Source organism: Hippocampus zosterae, chromosome 1 (genome assembly GCF_025434085.1).
Source record: "Hippocampus zosterae strain Florida chromosome 1, ASM2543408v3, whole genome shotgun sequence".
Lineage (NCBI taxonomy): Eukaryota > Metazoa > Chordata > Actinopteri > Syngnathiformes > Syngnathidae > Hippocampus > Hippocampus zosterae.
The window spans coordinates 6894062-6913049 of NC_067451.1; the positions used below are offsets into that span (position 1 = coordinate 6894062).

At 43.7% G+C, this 18988-nt stretch overlaps 1 protein-coding gene across 1 annotated transcript; it reads right to left on the reverse strand.

Annotated features, from left to right (window-relative positions):
* Positions 1-2692: 2692 nt before the first annotated feature.
* LOC127613334 (mucin-2-like) lies at positions 2693-15094 on the reverse strand. The gene is made up of 11 exons (XM_052084361.1): positions 14930-15094; positions 10906-11123; positions 6734-6798; positions 6493-6659; positions 4882-6413; positions 4731-4795; positions 4493-4668; positions 4082-4290; positions 3379-3440; positions 3141-3289; positions 2693-3062 (listed from the first exon to the last, which is right to left on the reverse strand). Exons 2-11 carry the CDS (start codon positions 10906-10908, stop codon positions 2974-2976), a joined length of 2517 nt encoding a protein of 838 aa, XP_051940321.1. The 5' UTR covers positions 10909-11123; positions 14930-15094; the 3' UTR covers positions 2693-2973.
* Positions 15095-18988: the final 3894 nt, after the last annotated feature.

The window sequence follows — 18988 nt, forward strand, 5'->3', positions numbered from 1 at the left end:
ATGGCTTTAATTTTTAGACAGTGTGCAGTGGTTTTAATTTGTGAAAATTCACTGACTGCCCACTGAGTATGAGTTACCAAACTTCCTGATATGAGCTGTTCGGTCCCTATGCCACTGATGTGTTATTCGCATTGCCGACAATAAGTCAGATTTGTTTCCAGTGGGGGTTAGACTCTGCCAAGGCTGCCCTTTTGTCATCGATTCGGTTCATAACCTTTATAGAGAGAATTTCTAGGTGCAGCCGAGGCGTTGAGAGGGTCTGGTTTGGTGGCCTCAGTATTGCATCTCGACTTTTTGCGGATGATGTGTTGCTGTTGGCTTCTCCCAGCCGGGATCTCCAACTCTCACTGGAGTGGTTCACAGCCGAGTGTGAAGCGGTTGGGATGAGAATCAGTACTTCCAAATCTGAAATAATGGTCCTCAGTCAGAAAATGGTGATTTTCCCACGCCGGGTCGGGGGTGACTCCAAGTGGAGGAGTTTAAGTATCTTGGGGTTTTGTTCAAGAGGGAGGGCAGGATGGAGTAGGAGATTGACAGGTGGCTCGGTGCAGCTTCTGCTCTGATGCGCGCATTGTATCAGTCTGTTGTGGTGAAAACGAAGCTGAGCCAAAAGGCGAAACTCTCGATTTACCGCTCAATCTAAGTTCCTGCCCTCACCTATGGTCACAAGCTGTTCATCCGTGAAGGGCTCAGAGTTGATCCGCTTCTCCCCCATTTTGAGAGGATCCAAATGAGGTTGCTCGGGCATCTGATTAGAAAGACTCCTGGATGCTTCCCCGGTGAGGTGTTCCGGGTATGTCCCACCGGCAGTAGGCCCCGGGGACGACCCAGGACACGCGAGGGGACTATGTCTCCCGGCTGGCTTGGGTATGCCTTGGATCCCCAGGGAAGAGCTTGAAGTGGCTGGGGAAAGGACAGTGTGGGCGTCGCTGCTAAAGCTGTTGCTCCCACAACCCGACCCCGGATAACCAATAGAGGATGGATGGATAAATACAGTGGCCACACAATGAATAATAGAAAAGAGTGTTGGTAAATCCCAGAAAAAGTTTATTATTGTCATCATTTTTTTACTCATAGTTACAATCTTCATATCGCTTCTTATGAGTTATTGAAGTGAGTGAAGTCAAGATGGCGCCCGAGTAGGCAGCCGTCAGCAAGTGCTCTCATGAGCCTTGCTTTTTTTGTTGTTCTTGTGTTTCTTTTGTCACTTTGTGTTTGTTGTTACGTCGTGTGGACTTGATGTGGACCTTTTTCAGCATTTTTTGGCCACGACATTCATCAAGGAGGAGACTCTGTGCTTGGTGGTTGCGCCTTCTCGGCAGCATGGGTATACCAGCACTGTTTTTGACTGGAGGAATGTCGGCGCCATTTGACTGTCGTTGCTGGACAGTCCCGGGGCGCTTGTGTCTTGCGCCTGTAATGGGCAGCATTTTTCACAGCCCCGCTTTGTTCAGCGGAGAGATCGGTGCTGTTGAACGGTCTGCGGCTGGATGGATGGAGGTCTTGAGGAGCCGACGATGAGAAGAAAGGAGCGTTGGCGCGGAGTGCTGATGCGGATTTGGAGCTGGGAGCCGCGGCTTGGAGTTTGAAGCGGATTACGTGGGACAGGAGAAGTGAACTAATCTCTTTTCGTCAATGGATGCTACAGCTTTGTGTTTGCTTTCAAAACTTAGCTTGTAGCAGACGTGTGCACATTTTCAGCATGACGTCTCTGATCCACTGGAGAAAGGACACTTTGATCCTCTCCTCTTTCATCTAGAACTGCTTCAGACAACAAAGTGTATGCAGAAAATTGGTGAAGATTGAACGACTGTCTGTGTCCTATGTGTTGTCTTGTGTTATTTCTGTTATTTTGACTTCAAAATGGCGCCGCGAGAGTGGCTGCCTTTCCAGCAGCTCCTATATTTTGTTGTTCTACTTCTTACTTTCATAACTTTGCTGCTGTGAATTGGGAATTTCTCCATTGTGAGACTAATACAGGTTTTCTTCTTCTTCTTCTTCTTCTTGTTTTATTCACATTTTCCAGAGTGTTTTAAGGCTTTATTATATAATATCGAAAGGCTTTAATTTGTATATAATCCCCACATCTTTTGTTGTCATACAACCTACAAAGGATTTGATTTGTATACACTGTACAAAGATTTTAATTTTTGTCGTCTAACGGTTTCAAGTCAGTGGCCAAAAACTTTAATTCATGGTTGTGTGTAAAGACTTTAATCCTGACGCGGAATCCAAAGCTTCAATTTGAATAGTAAAAGCTTTAATTGCTAGACGGTGTGCAAAGGCTTTAATTTGTGTTCAGTGTAAAATGTCTTTCATTAGTAGTGTACAAAAGCTTTAATCCCAATAGAATGTCTAAAGGCTTCACTTGTTCTACAGGTCTCTGATGGTGTCGTGGAACACCTGACTTGTGTCACCTTGTGTCACTTGTGGCAGCATGGGAGTGGATGTGGATGGTTGTTTTTCTTTTTTTGTGCCCCGCGACTGACTGTCGACCAATTCAGTCTGCCAGGTCTAGTCTGCCTTCCGCCTGAAGTCAGCTGGGATAAGCACCAGCACCACTTGCTTGGTGTGGAAAATGGATAGATGCAATTGTTAGAGTGTGGAAAGGCTTTAATTTGAATACAGTGTAGAAAAACTTTCATTTGTGTCGGGTGTCTTAAGACTTTAATTGTTATACAATGTACAACGCTTTCATTTGAATTTGTCTACAGGCTTTATTTTATTTTATTTTTACAGCATGTCTAAAGGCTTTTATTTCTATACAGTGTGCAAATGCTATCATTTTCAAACAGTGTATAAAGAGTTTAATTCATATACAGAGTTATAAACTTCCAGAAATTATATCATACAACATAGTCATATGCATATAACTTCATGATATGGCGATCCACAGAGACTCATTTTCACCCCCCCCCCCCCCCACACACACACACACACAAACCCCTTATTTGGCCAACCCATGCAAAGATGCTATTGGTTGCTCGTCAGTAACCATGATAACAGCACCACAGCAGATGCGGTGATGAGGCTCATCTTATGGCTCGCTCCGCTTGAAATCACTATTAAAAAAAAAAAAATTAATCGATTTGCCTCCAATAATTGTGCAAAAATCACTTTTTTAAAAATATGTAGCTTACATATGCCATCCACAAAAATGGATGAGGTGTCCACGTTGAAGGCTGTGATGTTGGGTGCGGCTTTGATTAAAACTTGACCAATGACATTATTGCTGGGCACCAAGCTTGATGTGAACCTCAGGTTCATGTTGTTGATAATGGAGCCTTTACTGTAAAAAATAAAAACATAAACACACAACAAAAAAATAATCATGTGTCATGATTGCCCAGTGATAATTATTTTATTTTTTTACATTACCTGAATGACGTGACTGACAGGTCATTAAATGAAGAAAATGTGACTGTGTAGAGTGGTTCCAGCTGTGGAGAGAGCATCATAATGTATCTGCTTTCTTTTTCTTATTGCTTGAATGCTGAGAATGAAACCTTGCAACAAGTACCGGTAGTCGGGATTCACGTTTTGGGGGGGCTTCACAGCAGAATGAGTGTGAATGCTCAATTCTCTGCATCACTGTTCTTATAATGTGTGAATGCTGAAAATCAAGCATTTAGTGTGAATCCCCACACAACTTTTTGATTTATTTAATTTTTTTTATATTAGCATGATCACCTGATTCTCTGCATTCAACCAGGCAAAGTCTGCTGTGAGCTTCTCAATGTTATTTTTGTCAAATGCTGGTTGTTCAATTTTCTGGCGATTCTCATCATTTAAAAAATAATACAAAAGAAGACAACTAAATTAGTGTGAATGCTTCTTTCTCAGAATTCATCCAAACTAGTACTTTTGTAAGCCCTATGATGTATGTCATTTTTGTCATTGTTATGAAAGTGCCGTGTGATGAGCGTTCTTGTATTGATATGGGTTTTGGAAGCCAAAAATGTTAACAAAAACATAATTTTTCCATGAGCACAAAAAAACAGAAAATCAAGCGTGGTTGTAGGGTTGCATTCCTTTTTTTTTCTTTCATAATTTGTATAAGGGAGCATTCCAAGCACCTCACCGTCATCTTGATGAGCGCTGCTCGGCTGATAAACGCGGCAGTCGACTGATCGAGCAAGTCATTTGTGAAAGTCTCGCCGACGGACGTAAACCTCAATGTCCGCGTGGTGAGTGATGTGGCACTCGTAATGGGATTCTTGGTGGCCGTCGTTGCTAGAGCCGCAGTGGTGTTGGGTTTTGTTGTCGTCAAATTTGTTTTGTGTGGAGATTCTGGCAAGACAATCCGAAGATATTTGGTTTTTACACCTTGTCCCCACAACAAATTTACTCCAACAAATGTTTCTAGAACAATAATTCTTCCTATGAACTGTTAAACAGTTATTGGCACCCAAAGATGACCAAAAAAGTAGAAAAAGGGTTTGAACATCATAACGGCAGACATATGTCAAGGCATTCGCGGTAGTAGACTTACGAATAACTTGAATGCTTTCGGCGACAAGGCTGATGTTGAATGTATTGTTGGGCTCACTAAGGGTTTCCTCTAAGGTGGCAACGACAACCTCATCCACTGGAGTCGAAGACGTGTTCCTGAACTCCAGTCCGACGTCCACTTGCGTGTTTTCCATTCGCGTCAACACTATAGCACGGCTGTATTGCAAAAAAAATGTAAAATACTTTCAGGTGGACATAAAACAATTGCATGAACTTACATAATCCGAATGACGAAGGTGCGGATGAAGATAAAACCAAATCTCTCCCTGTAGATGACGTTGCACTGTAGCACGGAGGAAAATAGACAAATTAGAAGCTAGAATTTTTTCTCAATATGAAAAGCATAGTGAAGATGACAATTGGACCCACTGATGTGACAACTCTGTTTTCAAGAGCTAAATACGCTGCACTGTTGACGTTATTGAATTCTTCCACAAACGGTTCCTCCAAAGTTGCTGACAGCACAACAACCGCTGGTGGAGATGTGGGGACCACTGTGATAGTTGTTGGATTTGGAACAGTTGGCCCTTGAGTTGCAGGTGCATGAGTGGTGGTTCGCCCATCAGTGGGGGTTGGCCTTTGAGTCGTAGTTGGCACCTTAATTGTAGGAACGTGAGTAGTAGTTGGCCCATGAATTGTGGTTGGCCCTTGAGATACAGGGACATGGGAAGTAATTGGCCCTTGAGTTGTTGGGACAGGGGTAGCAATTGGGCCTTGAGTTGGAGGGACAGGAGGTGTAGTCGGCCCTAGTGTTGCAGGGACACGAGTGGTGGTTGGTCCTTGGGTTGTAGGGACAGCAGGTGTTGACCCATGAGTGGTAGTTGGCCCTTCAGTTGCAGGTACATGGGTGGTGGTCGGCCCTAGTGTTGTAGGGACACGATTGGTGGTTGGCCCTTGAGTTGTTGGGACAGGGGTAGCAATTGGCCCTTGAGTTGGAGGGACAGGAGGTGTAGTCGGCCCTAGTGTTGCAGGGACACGAGTGGTGGTTGGTCCTTGGGTTGTAGGGACAGCAGGTGTTGACCCATGAGTGGTAGTTGGCCCTTCAGTTGCAGGTACATGGGTGGTGGTCGGCCCTAGTGTTGTAGGGACACGATTGGTGGTTGGCCCTTGAGTTGTAGGGACATGGGTCGTGATTGACTCTTGAGTTGTAGGGACAGTGAGGGTGATTGGCCCATGAGTGGTAGTTGGCCCTTGAGTTGCAGGAACATGGGTGGTGGTCGACCCTTGTGTTGCAGGGACATGGGTGGTGGTCGGCCCTAGTGTTGCAGGAATATGAGTCGTGGTTGGCCCTTGAGTTGGAGGTACAGGGGGGGTAGTCGGCCCCAGTGTTGGAGGGACATGAGTGGTGGTTGGCCCTTGGGTTGTAGGGACAGGGGGGGTTGGCCCATGAGTGGTAGTTGGCTCTTGAGTTGCAGGGACATCGGTGGTGGTCGGCCCTAGTGTTGCAGGGACACGACTGGTGGTTGACGCTTGAGTTGAAGGGACATGGGTAGTGGTTGACCCTTGAGTTGTAAGGACATCGGTGGAGGTCGGCCCATCAGTGGGGGTTGGCCCATCAGTGGGGTTTGGCTCTTGAGTTGCAGGGACATCGGTGGTAGTTGACCCATGAGTAGTGGTTGGCTCTTGATTTGTTGGGACATGGGTGATGGTTGGCCCAAGACTGAGTGGTGGCCCATGAGTGGTGGTTGGCCTTTGAGTTGCAGGGACACGGGTAGTGGTTGGCCCATTAATGGTAGTTGGCCCTTGAGTTGTAAGGATGTGGGTGCTGGTTGGAACAACAGTTGTCAGAACATCAGTGATGGTTAGCCCATGGGTGATGGTTGGCTGTTGAGTGGCAGGGACATCAGTGATAATTGGTGCATGTGTACGTGATTGTCCATCAGTTGTTGTAGTTTCTTCAGCTGTTTAAACAAAAATAATTGACAAGATCAAAAAAATACATTGATGGAAAGTGAAGAGAATTTGGTGGTCTTAACTTACAAATGACTGCAATTGAGTCTGGAATAAAACTGAGCGGGAAATTGTTAGTACTATTCACAGCTTGAATCAATGTCTCAACGACCATGTCAGCTTCTGGCACATGATCATTTGGTACTGAATTGTTGAACTCCAGGGCCATTTCCACTTTTGTGTTTCCCTGTTGTGGACTGAAAATAAATAAATAAGTTAGGTTGGCGAGCAAGTTGAAATTTCCACATGCTTCCTCTATTTCAAATATTACCTAAATCCTGTAACGATCGTACGGATGAAGATGATTCCAAATTCTTGCAAGAGTATCTGGTCACACTGTAAGAAGAATCAGTTGACTTAAGTCAAAGTAAGTGATGAAAAGAAATGGTTGCATTTGCTCAAGATCTCATGAAATAGTTCATCCATCCATTCATTTTCATATGTGCATCTGAAAGCCCCCAGGTGACTAAGCACCCAGCTATACACGTCCCAGGCTCCAGCTCAACTGAGAGAACCCCAGCCCCAAGGCCTTCTACCAGTAGCACAACTCCAGGAATGCTTACGAGTCACCCGAACCACCTCAATTTCCCCTATATCATACATTCAACATAAGAGTAGGCAAACTCTGTACGCTAGGGCTGTGCATGGACATTCTCTCCCTAAAGATATAGAACCCATGACAGAGATCAGTCTCTGCAGAGTCCAATAAAATCTTTTCCGAAATTGTGATTACTTTAATCTATACGCACCGTTGATACCACTTGTGTTTCAAGTTCTTGGTATTGTTCACTGCTGCGATTTTCCAATTCTTTGACAAAGGGTTCTTCCAGAGTTGCTTCAATAGACACTACTTGTGAAGGAACTGAGATGACTGCAGTTGTCCGAGTTGTTGTTGAGTCATCAGTAGTTGTTAATTCACCCATTGTTGATCCGTCAATAGTAATTGTTGGTTTGTCACCAGTAGTTGTTGTTTTGTCAATAGGAGTTGCTGAGTCATCAGTTGTAGCTCTTGAGTCATCAACCGTCAAATCATCAGCAGTTGTTATCGATTGATCTACAGTTGTCAATTTATCAACAGTTGTCGATTCGTCAACATTTGTTGACGACCCCTCAACCGTTGTTGATCGGTCAATGGCAGTCGATTCATCAATAGTTGCGGTTGGTTCATCAGTTGTCGCTGTCGATTTGTGCGTAGTAGCTATTGTCTTAGCAAGAGTCATTGTTGATTCGACAGTTTCTGTTGAACCATCAACAACAGTAGTTGATTTGTCCATAGTTGCTTTGGGTTCATCAATAGTATTTGATTCGTCAGCAACAGTTGTTGATGCGTCTATAGTAATTGTTGATCCGTCAACAGCAGTCGATTTGTCGGTAGTTGCTATCGATTCATCAACTGTAATTGTTGATATGTCAATAGTAGCTGCTGGCTTGTCAATAGTCACTGTTGGTTCATCAGTAATTTCTGTCGATCCATCAGCCTCAGTAGTTAATTTATCAATACTAGAATTTGATTCATCAATAGCAGTTGATTGGTTGCCAGCAGTTGTTGATGTGTCAAATACAATTGTTGAGCCGTTAAAAACAGGGGTTGCTTTGCTGAGAATAGTTTTACTGTCAAAAGAATTTGTTGATGCATCAAAAGCGGGTGTTGACTTGTCAAAGATAGTTGTTAATCTTTCAGTAGTTGTTGCTGGTTCATTGATAATTTCTGTTGATCTGTCAATCGTCGCTGTGGACTCTGTCGATTTGTCAGTAGTTGTCGTCAATTTGTAAACCGTTGTCGAGTCGTCAGCAGTTGCTGTGGATCTGTCAACAGTTGTTGATCCATCAACAGCAGTTGTTCTGTCGATGGTTGCTTTCGATTCATCACTTGTAGTTTTTGATTTGTCTGTAGTATCTGTTGGCTTGTCAACAGTGACTGTTGTTTCATCATCAGATCCTGGCGATCCGTCAACAGCAGAAGTTGATTTGTTAATAGTAGTTTTTGATTTATCCATATTAGTTGATTCATCAACAAATGTTGCTGATGCGTCAGCTATAGTTGTTGAACCGTCAACATCAGTTGTTGATTCGTCCACCATAATTGTTGGATCAAAAACAGGTGTTGATATGTCAACAGCAGTTGTTGATGTGTCAATTACAATTGTTGAGGCGTCAATATTAGTAGTTAATTCATCAAGAGTTGTGGTTGATTCGTCAACAGCAGGTGTTAATTTTTCAAACGTACTTATTGATTTACCAGTAGTCAGTTCATCAAAAATGGTTGTTGATCGGTCAGCAGTGGTTTTTGATATATCAGCAGCAGTTTTTGAATTGCTAATAGACGTGGTTAAGTCATCAAAAGCCGTCACTGATTCACCAATAGTTCCTGTTAATTCCTCAATATTTATTGTTGATTTGTCAACAATAATTGTAGATTTGACAACTGTTATGTCAGTGGCCATTGATCCATCAACTGCTGTTGATCTGTCGACAGCAGTTGATCCACCAGCAAGAGGTGTTGATTCGTCAACGGTAATTGTGGATTTCCTAACACCAGTTGTTATTCTGTCAGTAGTTACTGCTGATTCATAAAGAGTTGCTGTTGATTTGTCGAATGTAATTGTTGATTCATCAACAGTAGTTGACCCATCAACAGCAGTTGTTGATCCATCGACAGCAATTGATGATGCATCAACAAGAAGTGTTGAGATGCCAATAGTAGCACTTGATTCACTGACAGTCGTTGATTCTTTAGTCAGTGCTGTTGATTCGTCAGTAGCAGTTGATTTTTCAGGATTTGTTCCTCTGTCAAGTTCACTTGTTGATCCAACATGAGCTGTTAATACAGTTGGTTTGTCGAAAGTTGTTGACCGGTCAAAGGTAATTGTTGAGTCGACAACAGCTGTTGATTCATCAATAGTTGCTGTTGATTCGTTAATAGTAGTTACGTCAATAATTGTTGTTGATTCATCAACAGCTGTTGGCCCGTCAAAAGCACTTGTTGATTCATCAAGACGAGTTGACCCATCAACAACAGTTGGCAATTGGTTGATAGTAGTTGAGGATTTATGAACAGTAGTTGTTTTATCAGTAGTTTCTGTTGATTCATCAATTGTTGATTTTTCAATTGTGGTTGTTGACTCATCAATAGTTGCTGTTGGTTCATTAACATCAGTTGTTGAGTCGACAACAGTTGTTGGTTTGTCAAGAGTAGTTTTTGGTTGAACAATAGCCGTTGATCCATCTACATAAGTTGTAGATCTGTCAACGGTAATTGTTGATTTTTCGACAGTTGCTGTTGAGTCGTCAATAGTTGTTGGTTTGTCAGCAGTTGAGCTGTCAAGATTTAACTGAGGGCTTGTTAGTTCTTCAGTTGTAAGTCTATAAGTTGCTGATATAGGCCTGTTTGTAGTGGAAGAACCTTGAGTTGATGTTTCTGCAGCTAAATTGAAAACAAAAGGAAACATAAGTTGAAAACCACTGAAATGTTAATGTTAACAGAAGAGAATGGGAAATCTTGACTTACAAATGACTACTATTGAGTCTGGGTCAAACGTGAGGGAGAAATTGTTGGGACTAATCACAGCTTGTACCAATGTGTCTACAACCACATCAGCTTCTGGGATTTCATCAGATGATATTGTACTGTTGAACTCCAGGTCCACTTCTACTTCAGTATTTTCCATTTGTTGACTTAAATGGAAAAAGTAAGAAGTTAATATCATGGGATGTAATAGGCTGCATAATGAACTGATTTAGACAGTTCATATATTTACCTAAATCCAATTACAATGGTGCGGATGAATATAGGCCCGAAAGCTTGGAAGAAGATTAGGTCACACTGGAAGAAGAATCAAAGTTCACAACAAATGAGCAACAGTTGGTCTTTTAATTTGGCTTGACAGAAATGCTGCATTCAATCAGTATGACCCCTCCAAGAAGAATCACCTCAATATGACCCATGGCTTTGACTGCCAAAATGTCAAGGGTTAAATGCCCCGAGTTCTTTCTGGAAAGGTAAATTAGTCCATGGCAACAGGAAGACAAAGAGCCCGTCTATAGACTCTTACGGACTGAACCATACAGACTGAAACACGCCAAAACAAGGGGACACCCGGATCATAACCATGGAGAAGGGCCAATGGGTCGCATCGCCACACAGGATTCATGGCTTTCTCAAACTTTGCGGAACCACTACAATCAAGTAGTACAATTAAGGACTAGGTCTGACAGCAGGCCGCGGAACAGCTCGATATTACCCCCATTAGACCTGAAGTGGGGGGGGGGGGGGCGAGGATCTCAAGACAGGGACGTCTGGCTTGCCTGATTACTATTCTACATGAATGAAATGGAATCACAAATGTTGAGGAGAACAATTTGATGAGCGGAGGGATGAAAGGATGGATGGATGGATGGGCAATGAAGCGTGATAAAAATGGAATCACTCAACTGTATACTCACCATTGACACCACTTGTGTTTCAAGTTCGATGTATTGATCGCTGCTGGGATCGTTCAAGGCTTCCACAAAAGGTTCCAACAAAGTGGCTTCCACAAACACAGTCGGTGGGGGAACGGAGATGGCGGGTGTTGTTTCGCCTTGGGTCGTTGCCGAAGGTGAACCCCGTGTTGTTAAGCCAAGGGACGATGTTGGTCCTTGAGTGGTTGTCGATGGATTTGCTGTTTCGGAGAGCATCATTGAAAGTAATGGATCGATATCTGCTGTTCCAAAAGTGTTATTCTATTTTCTGCTCCAGAAAACTTCAGTATGAAAATTTCAGAGGATTAATTTTCTTCTGTGGCAAGCAGAGGTAAATTAATGAATAAACGAGATCCCGAGACTTAGACCTGAGGAACAGTGTTAGTCATGGAAGTGGATCTGAACGGGTTCCGTAGGATACGATTGAAATCAGTTCCCATCTAAAGGAGAGAATGTTTTTACTTACAACTGGCTACAATTGAGTCTGGATCAAGGGTGATGTTGAAGGGGTTATCGGGATTATTCGCAGCTTCGACCAATACTTCTGTGACCACGTCTGCTGCGGGGATAGCTTCTGCCGGTGCCGACACGTTGAACTGCAGTTCCACGTCGACTTGCGTGTTTCCCCTTTCTGGCCTTGAATGTCAAGAGTGCAGGATTCAGTTTGAATGTCGTTGGTGTCATTGGTGGGGTCATTTATTTCAAATCTTACCGAAATCCAAGAACAACAGTGCCAAAGAAAATGGAGCCAAACGTTTGGAAGAAGATGAAGTCGCACTGTAAAAGGATGGAAATGTAGAACAACAGAGTAACTTTCGTGAAGGAAAGCAAGAATACCTATCGTTGAAATGTTGCTTGAACCCACCATTGACACCACTTGTGTTTCAAGTTCTCTGTATTCTTCACTGCTGGGATCGTTCAAGGCTTCCACAAAAGGTTCCAACAAAGTGGCTTCCACAAACACAGTCGGTGGGGGAACGGAGATGGCGGGTGTTGTTTCGCCTTGCGTCGTTGCCGAAGGTGAACCCCGTGTTGTTAAGCCAAGGGACGATGTTGGTCCTTGAGTGGTTGTCGATGGATTTGCTGTTTCGGAGAGCATCATTGAAAGTAATGGATCGATATGTGCTGTTCCAAAAGCGTTATTCTATTTTCTGCTCCAGAAAACTTCAGTACGAAAATTTCAGAGGATTAATTTTCTTCTGTGGCAAGCAGAGGTAAATTGATGAATAAACGAGATCCAGAGACTAAGACCTGAGGAAAAGTGTTAGTCATGGAAGTGGATCTGAACGGGTTCCGTAGGATACGATTGAAATCAGTTCCCATCTAAAGGAGAGAATGTTTTTACTTACAACTGGCTACAATTGAGTCTGGATCAAGAGTGATGTTGAAGGGGTTATCGGGATTATTCGCAGCTTCGACCAATACTTCTGTGACCACGTCTGCTGCGGGGATAGCTTCTGCCGGTGCCGACACGTTGAACTGCAGTTCTACGTCGACTTGCGTGTTTCCCCTTTCTGGCCTTGAATGTCAAGAGTGCAGGATTTAGTTCGAATGTCGTTGGTGTCATTGGCGGGATTTGCGTCATGGATTTCAAATCTTACCGAAATCCAAGAACAACAGTGCCAAAGAAAATGGAGCCAAACGTTTGGAAGAAGATGAAGTCGCACTGTAAAAGGATGGAAATGTAGAACAACAGAGTAACTTTCGTGAAGGAAAGCAAGAATACCTATCGTTGAAATGTTGCTTGAACCCACCATTGACACCACTTGTGTTTCAAGTTCTCTGTATTCTTCACTGCTGGGATCGTTCAAGGCTTCCACAAAAGGTTCCAACAAAGTGGCTTCCACAAACACAGTCGGTGGGGGAACGGAGATGGCGGGTGTTGTTTCGCCTTGCGTCGTTGCCGAAGGTGAACCCCGTGTTGTTAAGCCAAGGGACGATGTTGGTCCTTGAGTGGTTGTCGATGGATTTGCTGTTTCGGAGAGCATCATTGAAAGTAATGGATCAATATCTGCTGTTCCAAAAGCGTTATTCTATTTTCTGCTCCAGAAAACTTCAGTACGAAAATTTCAGAGGATTAATTTTCTTCTGTGGCAAGCAGAGGTAAATTGATGAATAAACGAGATCCCGAGACTAAGACCTGAGGAAAAGTGTTAGTCATGGAAGTGGATCTGAACGGGTTCCGTAGGATACGATTGAAATCAGTTCCCATCTAAAGGAGAGAATGTTTTTACTTACAACTGGCTACAATTGAGTCTGGATCAAGAGTGATGTTGAAGGGGTTATCGGGATTATTCGCAGCTTCGACCAATACTTCTGTGACCACGTCTGCTGCGGGGATAGCTTCTGCCGGTGCCGACACGTTGAACTGCAGTTCTACGTCGACTTGCGTGTTTCCCCTTTCTGGCCTTGAATGTCAAGAGTGCAGGATTTAGTTTGAATGTCGTTGGTGTCATTGGTGGGGTAATTTATTTCAAATCTTACCGAAATCCAAGAACAACAGTGCCAAAGAAAATGGAGCCAAACGTTTGGAAGAAGATGAAGTCGCACTGTAAAAGGATGGAAATGTAGAACAACAGAGTAACTTTCGTGAAGGAAAGCAAGAATACCTATCGTTGAAATGTTGCTTGAACCCACCATTGACACCACTTGTGTTTCAAGTTCTCTGTATTCTTCACTGCTGGGATCGTTCAAGGCTTCCACAAAAGGTTCCAACAAAGTGGCTTCCACAAACACAGTCGGTGGGGGAACGGAGATGGCGGGTGTTGTTTCGCCTTGCGTCGTTGCCGAAGATGAACCCCGTGTTGTTAAGCCAAGGGACGATGTTGGTCCTTGAGTGGTTGTCGATGGATTTGCTGTTTCGGAGAGCATCATTGAAAGTAATTGGATCGATATCTGCTGTTCCAAAAGCGTTATTCTATTTTCTGCTCCAGAAAACTTCAGTACGAAAATTTCAGAGGATTTATTTTCTTCTGTGGCAAGCAGAGGTAAATTGATGAATAAACGAGATCCCGAGACTAAGACCTGAGGAAAAGTGTTAGTCATGGAAGTGGATCTGAACGGGTTCCGTAGGATACGATTGAAATCAGTTCCCATCTAAAGGAGAGAATGTTTTTACTTACAACTGGCTACAATTGAGTCTGGATCAAGAGTGATGTTGAAGGGGTTATCGGGATTATTCGCAGCTTCGACCAATACTTCTGTGACCACGTCTGCTGCGGGGATAGCTTCTGCCGATGCCGACACGTTGAACTGCAGTTCTACGTCGACTTGCGTGTTTCCCCTTTCTGGCCTTGAATGTCAAGAGTGCAGGATTTAGTTTGAATGTCGTTGGTGTCATTGGTGGGGTCATTTATTTCAAATCTTACCGAAATCCAAGAACAACAGTGCCAAAGAAAATGGAGCCAAACGTTTGGAAGAAGATGAAGTCGCACTGTAAAAGGATGGAAATGTAGAACAACAGAGTAACTTTCGTGAAGGAAAGCAAGAATACCTATCGTTGAAATGTTGCTTGAACCCACCATTGACACCACTTGTGTTTCAAGTTCTCTGTATTCTTCACTGGTGGGATCGTTCAAGGCTTCCACAAAAGGTTCCAACAAAGTGGCTTCCACAAACACAGTCGGTGGGGGAACGGAGATGGCGGGTGTTGTTTCGCCTTGCGTCGTTGCCGAAGGTGAACCCCGTGTTGTTAAGCCAAGGGACGATGTTGGTCCTTGAGTGGTTGTCGATGGATTTGCTGTTTCGGAGAGCATCATTGAAAGTAATTGGATCGATATCTGCTGTTCCAAAAGCGTTATTCTATTTTCTGCTCCAGAAAACTTCAGTACGAAAATTTCAGAGGATTAATTTTCTTCTGTGGCAAGCAGAGGTAAATTGATGAATAAACGAGATCCCGAGACTAAGACCTGAGGAAAAGTGTTAGTCATGGAAGTGGATCTGAACGGGTTCCGTAGGATACGATTGAAATCAGTTCCCATCTAAAGGAGAGAATGTTTTTACTTACAACTGGCTACAATTGAGTCTGGATCAAGGGTGATGTTGAAGGGGTTATCGGGATTATTCGCAGCTTCGACCAATACTTCTGTGACCACGTCTGCTGCGGGGATAGCTTCTGCCGGTGCCGACACGTTGAACTGCAGTTCCACGTCGACTTGCGTGTTTCCCCTTTCTGGCCTTGAATGTCAAGAGTGCAGGATTCAGTTTGAATGTCGTTGGTGTCATTGGTGGGGTCATTTATTTCAAATCTTACCGAAATCCAAGAACAACAGTGCCAAAGAAAATGGAGCCAAACGTTTGGAAGAAGATGAAGTCGCACTGTAAAAGGATGGAAATGTAGAACAACAGAGTAACTTTCGTGAAGGAAAGCAAGAATACCTATCGTTGAAATGTTGCTTGAACCCACCATTGACACCACTTGTGTTTCAAGTTCTCTGTATTCTTCACTGCTGGGATCGTTCAAGGCTTCCACAAAAGGTTCCAACAAAGTGGCTTCCACAAACACAGTCGGTGGGGGAACGGAGATGGCGGGTGTTGTTTCGCCTTGCGTCGTTGCCGAAGGTGAACCCCGTGTTGTTAAGCCAAGGGACGATGTTGGTCCTTGAGTGGTTGTCGATGGATTTGCTGTTTCGGAGAGCATCATTGAAAGTAATGGATCGATATGTGCTGTTCCAAAAGCGTTATTCTATTTTCTGCTCCAGAAAACTTCAGTACGAAAATTTCAGAGGATTAATTTTCTTCTGTGGCAAGCAGAGGTAAATTGATGAATAAACGAGATCCAGAGACTAAGACCTGAGGAAAAGTGTTAGTCATGGAAGTGGATCTGAACGGGTTCCGTAGGATACGATTGAAATCAGTTCCCATCTAAAGGAGAGAATGTTTTTACTTACAACTGGCTACAATTGAGTCTGGATCAAGAGTGATGTTGAAGGGGTTATCGGGATTATTCGCAGCTTCGACCAATACTTCTGTGACCACGTCTGCTGCGGGGATAGCTTCTGCCGGTGCCGACACGTTGAACTGCAGTTCTACGTCGACTTGCGTGTTTCCCCTTTCTGGCCTTGAATGTCAAGAGTGCAGGATTTAGTTCGAATGTCGTTGGTGTCATTGGCGGGATTTGCGTCATGGATTTCAAATCTTACCGAAATCCAAGAACAACAGTGCCAAAGAAAATGGAGCCAAACGTTTGGAAGAAGATGAAGTCGCACTGTAAAAGGATGGAAATGTAGAACAACAGAGTAACTTTCGTGAAGGAAAGCAAGAATACCTATCGTTGAAATGTTGCTTGAACCCACCATTGACACCACTTGTGTTTCAAGTTCTCTGTATTCTTCACTGCTGGGATCGTTCAAGGCTTCCACAAAAGGTTCCAACAAAGTGGCTTCCACAAACACAGTCGGTGGGGGAACGGAGATGGCGGGTGTTGTTTCGCCTTGCGTCGTTGCCGAAGGTGAACCCCGTGTTGTTAAGCCAAGGGACGATGTTGGTCCTTGAGTGGTTGTCGATGGATTTGCTGTTTCGGAGAGCATCATTGAAAGTAATGGATCAATATCTGCTGTTCCAAAAGCGTTATTCTATTTTCTGCTCCAGAAAACTTCAGTACGAAAATTTCAGAGGATTAATTTTCTTCTGTGGCAAGCAGAGGTAAATTGATGAATAAACGAGATCCCGAGACTAAGACCTGAGGAAAAGTGTTAGTCATGGAAGTGGATCTGAACGGGTTCCGTAGGATACGATTGAAATCAGTTCCCATCTAAAGGAGAGAATGTTTTTACTTACAACTGGCTACAATTGAGTCTGGATCAAGAGTGATGTTGAAGGGGTTATCGGGATTATTCGCAGCTTCGACCAATACTTCTGTGACCACGTCTGCTGCGGGGATAGCTTCTGCCGGTGCCGACACGTTGAACTGCAGTTCTACGTCGACTTGCGTGTTTCCCCTTTCTGGCCTTGAATGTCAAGAGTGCAGGATTTAGTTTGAATGTCGTTGGTGTCATTGGTGGGGTAATTTATTTCAAATCTTACCGAAATCCAAGAACAACAGTGCCAAAGAAAATGGAGCCAAACGTTTGGAAGAAGATGAAGTCGCACTGTAAAAGGATGGAAATGTAGAACAACAGAGTAACTTTCGTGAAGGAAAGCAAGAATACCTATCGTTGAAATGTTGCTTGAACCCACCATTGACACCACTTGTGTTTCAAGTTCTCTGTATTCTTCACTGCTGGGATCGTTCAAGGCTTCCACAAAAGGTTCCAACAAAGTGGCTTCCACAAACACAGTCGGTGGGGGAACGGAGATGGCGGGTGTTGTTTCGCCTTGCGTCGTTGCCGAAGATGAACCCCGTGTTGTTAAGCCAAGGGACGATGTTGGTCCTTGAGTGGTTGTCGATGGATTTGCTGTTTCGGAGAGCATCATTGAAAGTAATTGGATCGATATCTGCTGTTCCAAAAGCGTTATTCTATTTTCTGCTCCAGAAAACTTCAGTACGAAAATTTCAGAGGATTTATTTTCTTCTGTGGCAAGCAGAGGTAAATTGATGAATAAACGAGATCCCGAGACTAAGACCTGAGGAAAAGTGTTAGTCATGGAAGTGGATCTGAACGGGTTCCGTAGGATACGATTGAAATCAGTTCCCATCTAAAGGAGAGAATGTTTTTACTTACAACTGGCTACAATTGAGTCTGGATCAAGAGTGATGTTGAAGGGGTTATCGGGATTATTCGCAGCTTCGACCAATACTTCTGTGACCACGTCTGCTGCGGGGATAGCTTCTGCCGATGCCGACACGTTGAACTGCAGTTCTACGTCGACTTGCGTGTTTCCCCTTTCTGGCCTTGAATGTCAAGAGTGCAGGATTTAGTTTGAATGTCGTTGGTGTCATTGGTGGGGTCATTTATTTCAAATCTTACCGAAATCCAAGAACAACAGTGCCAAAGAAAATGGAGCCAAACGTTTGGAAGAAGATGAAGTCGCACTGTAAAAGGATGGAAATGTAGAACAACAGAGTAACTTTCGTGAAGGAAAGCAAGAATACCTATCGTTGAAATGTTGCTTGAACCCACCATTGACACCACTTGTGTTTCAAGTTCTCTGTATTCTTCACTGGTGGGATCGTTCAAGGCTTCCACAAAAGGTTCCAACAAAGTGGCTTCCACAAACACAGTCGGTGGGGGAACGGAGATGGCGGGTGTTGTTTCGCCTTGCGTCGTTGCCGAAGGTGAACCCCGTGTTGTTAAGCCAAGGGACGATGTTGGTCCTTGAGTGGTTGTCGATGGATTTGCTGTTTCGGAGAGCATCATTGAAAGTAATTGGATCGATATCTGCTGTTCCAAAAGCGTTATTCTATTTTCTGCTCCAGAAAACTTCAGTACGAAAATTTCAGAGGATTAATTTTCTTCTGTGGCAAGCAGAGGTAAATTGATGAATAAACGAGATCCCGAGACTAAGACCTGAGGAAAAGTGTTAGTCATGGAAGTGGATCTGAACGGGTTCCGTAGGATACGATTGAAATCAGTTCCCATCTAAAGGAGAGAATGTTTTTACTTACAACTGGCTACAATTGAGTCTGGATCAAGAGTGATGTTGAAGGGGTTATCGGGATTATTCGCAGCTTCGACCAATACTTCTGTGACCACGTCTGCTGCGGGGATAGCTTCTGCCGGTGCTGACACGTTGAACTGCAGTTCCACGTCGACTTGCGTGTTTCCCCTTTCTGGCCTTGAATGTCAAGAGTGCAGGATTTAGTTCGAATGTCGTTGGTGTCATTGGCGGGATTTGCGTCATGGATTTCAAATCTTACCGAAATCCAAGAACAACAGTGCCAAAGAAAATGGAGCCAAACGTTTGGAAGAAGATGAAGTCGCACTGTAAAAGGATGGAAATGTAGAACAACAGAGTAACTTTCGTGAAGGAAAGCAAGAATACCTATCGTTGAAATGTTGCTTGAACCCACCATTGACACCACTTGTGTTTCAAGTTCTCTGTATTCTTCACTGCTGGGATCGTTCAAGGCTTCCACAAAAGGTTCCAACAAAGTGGCTTCCACAAACACAGTCGGTGGGGGAAC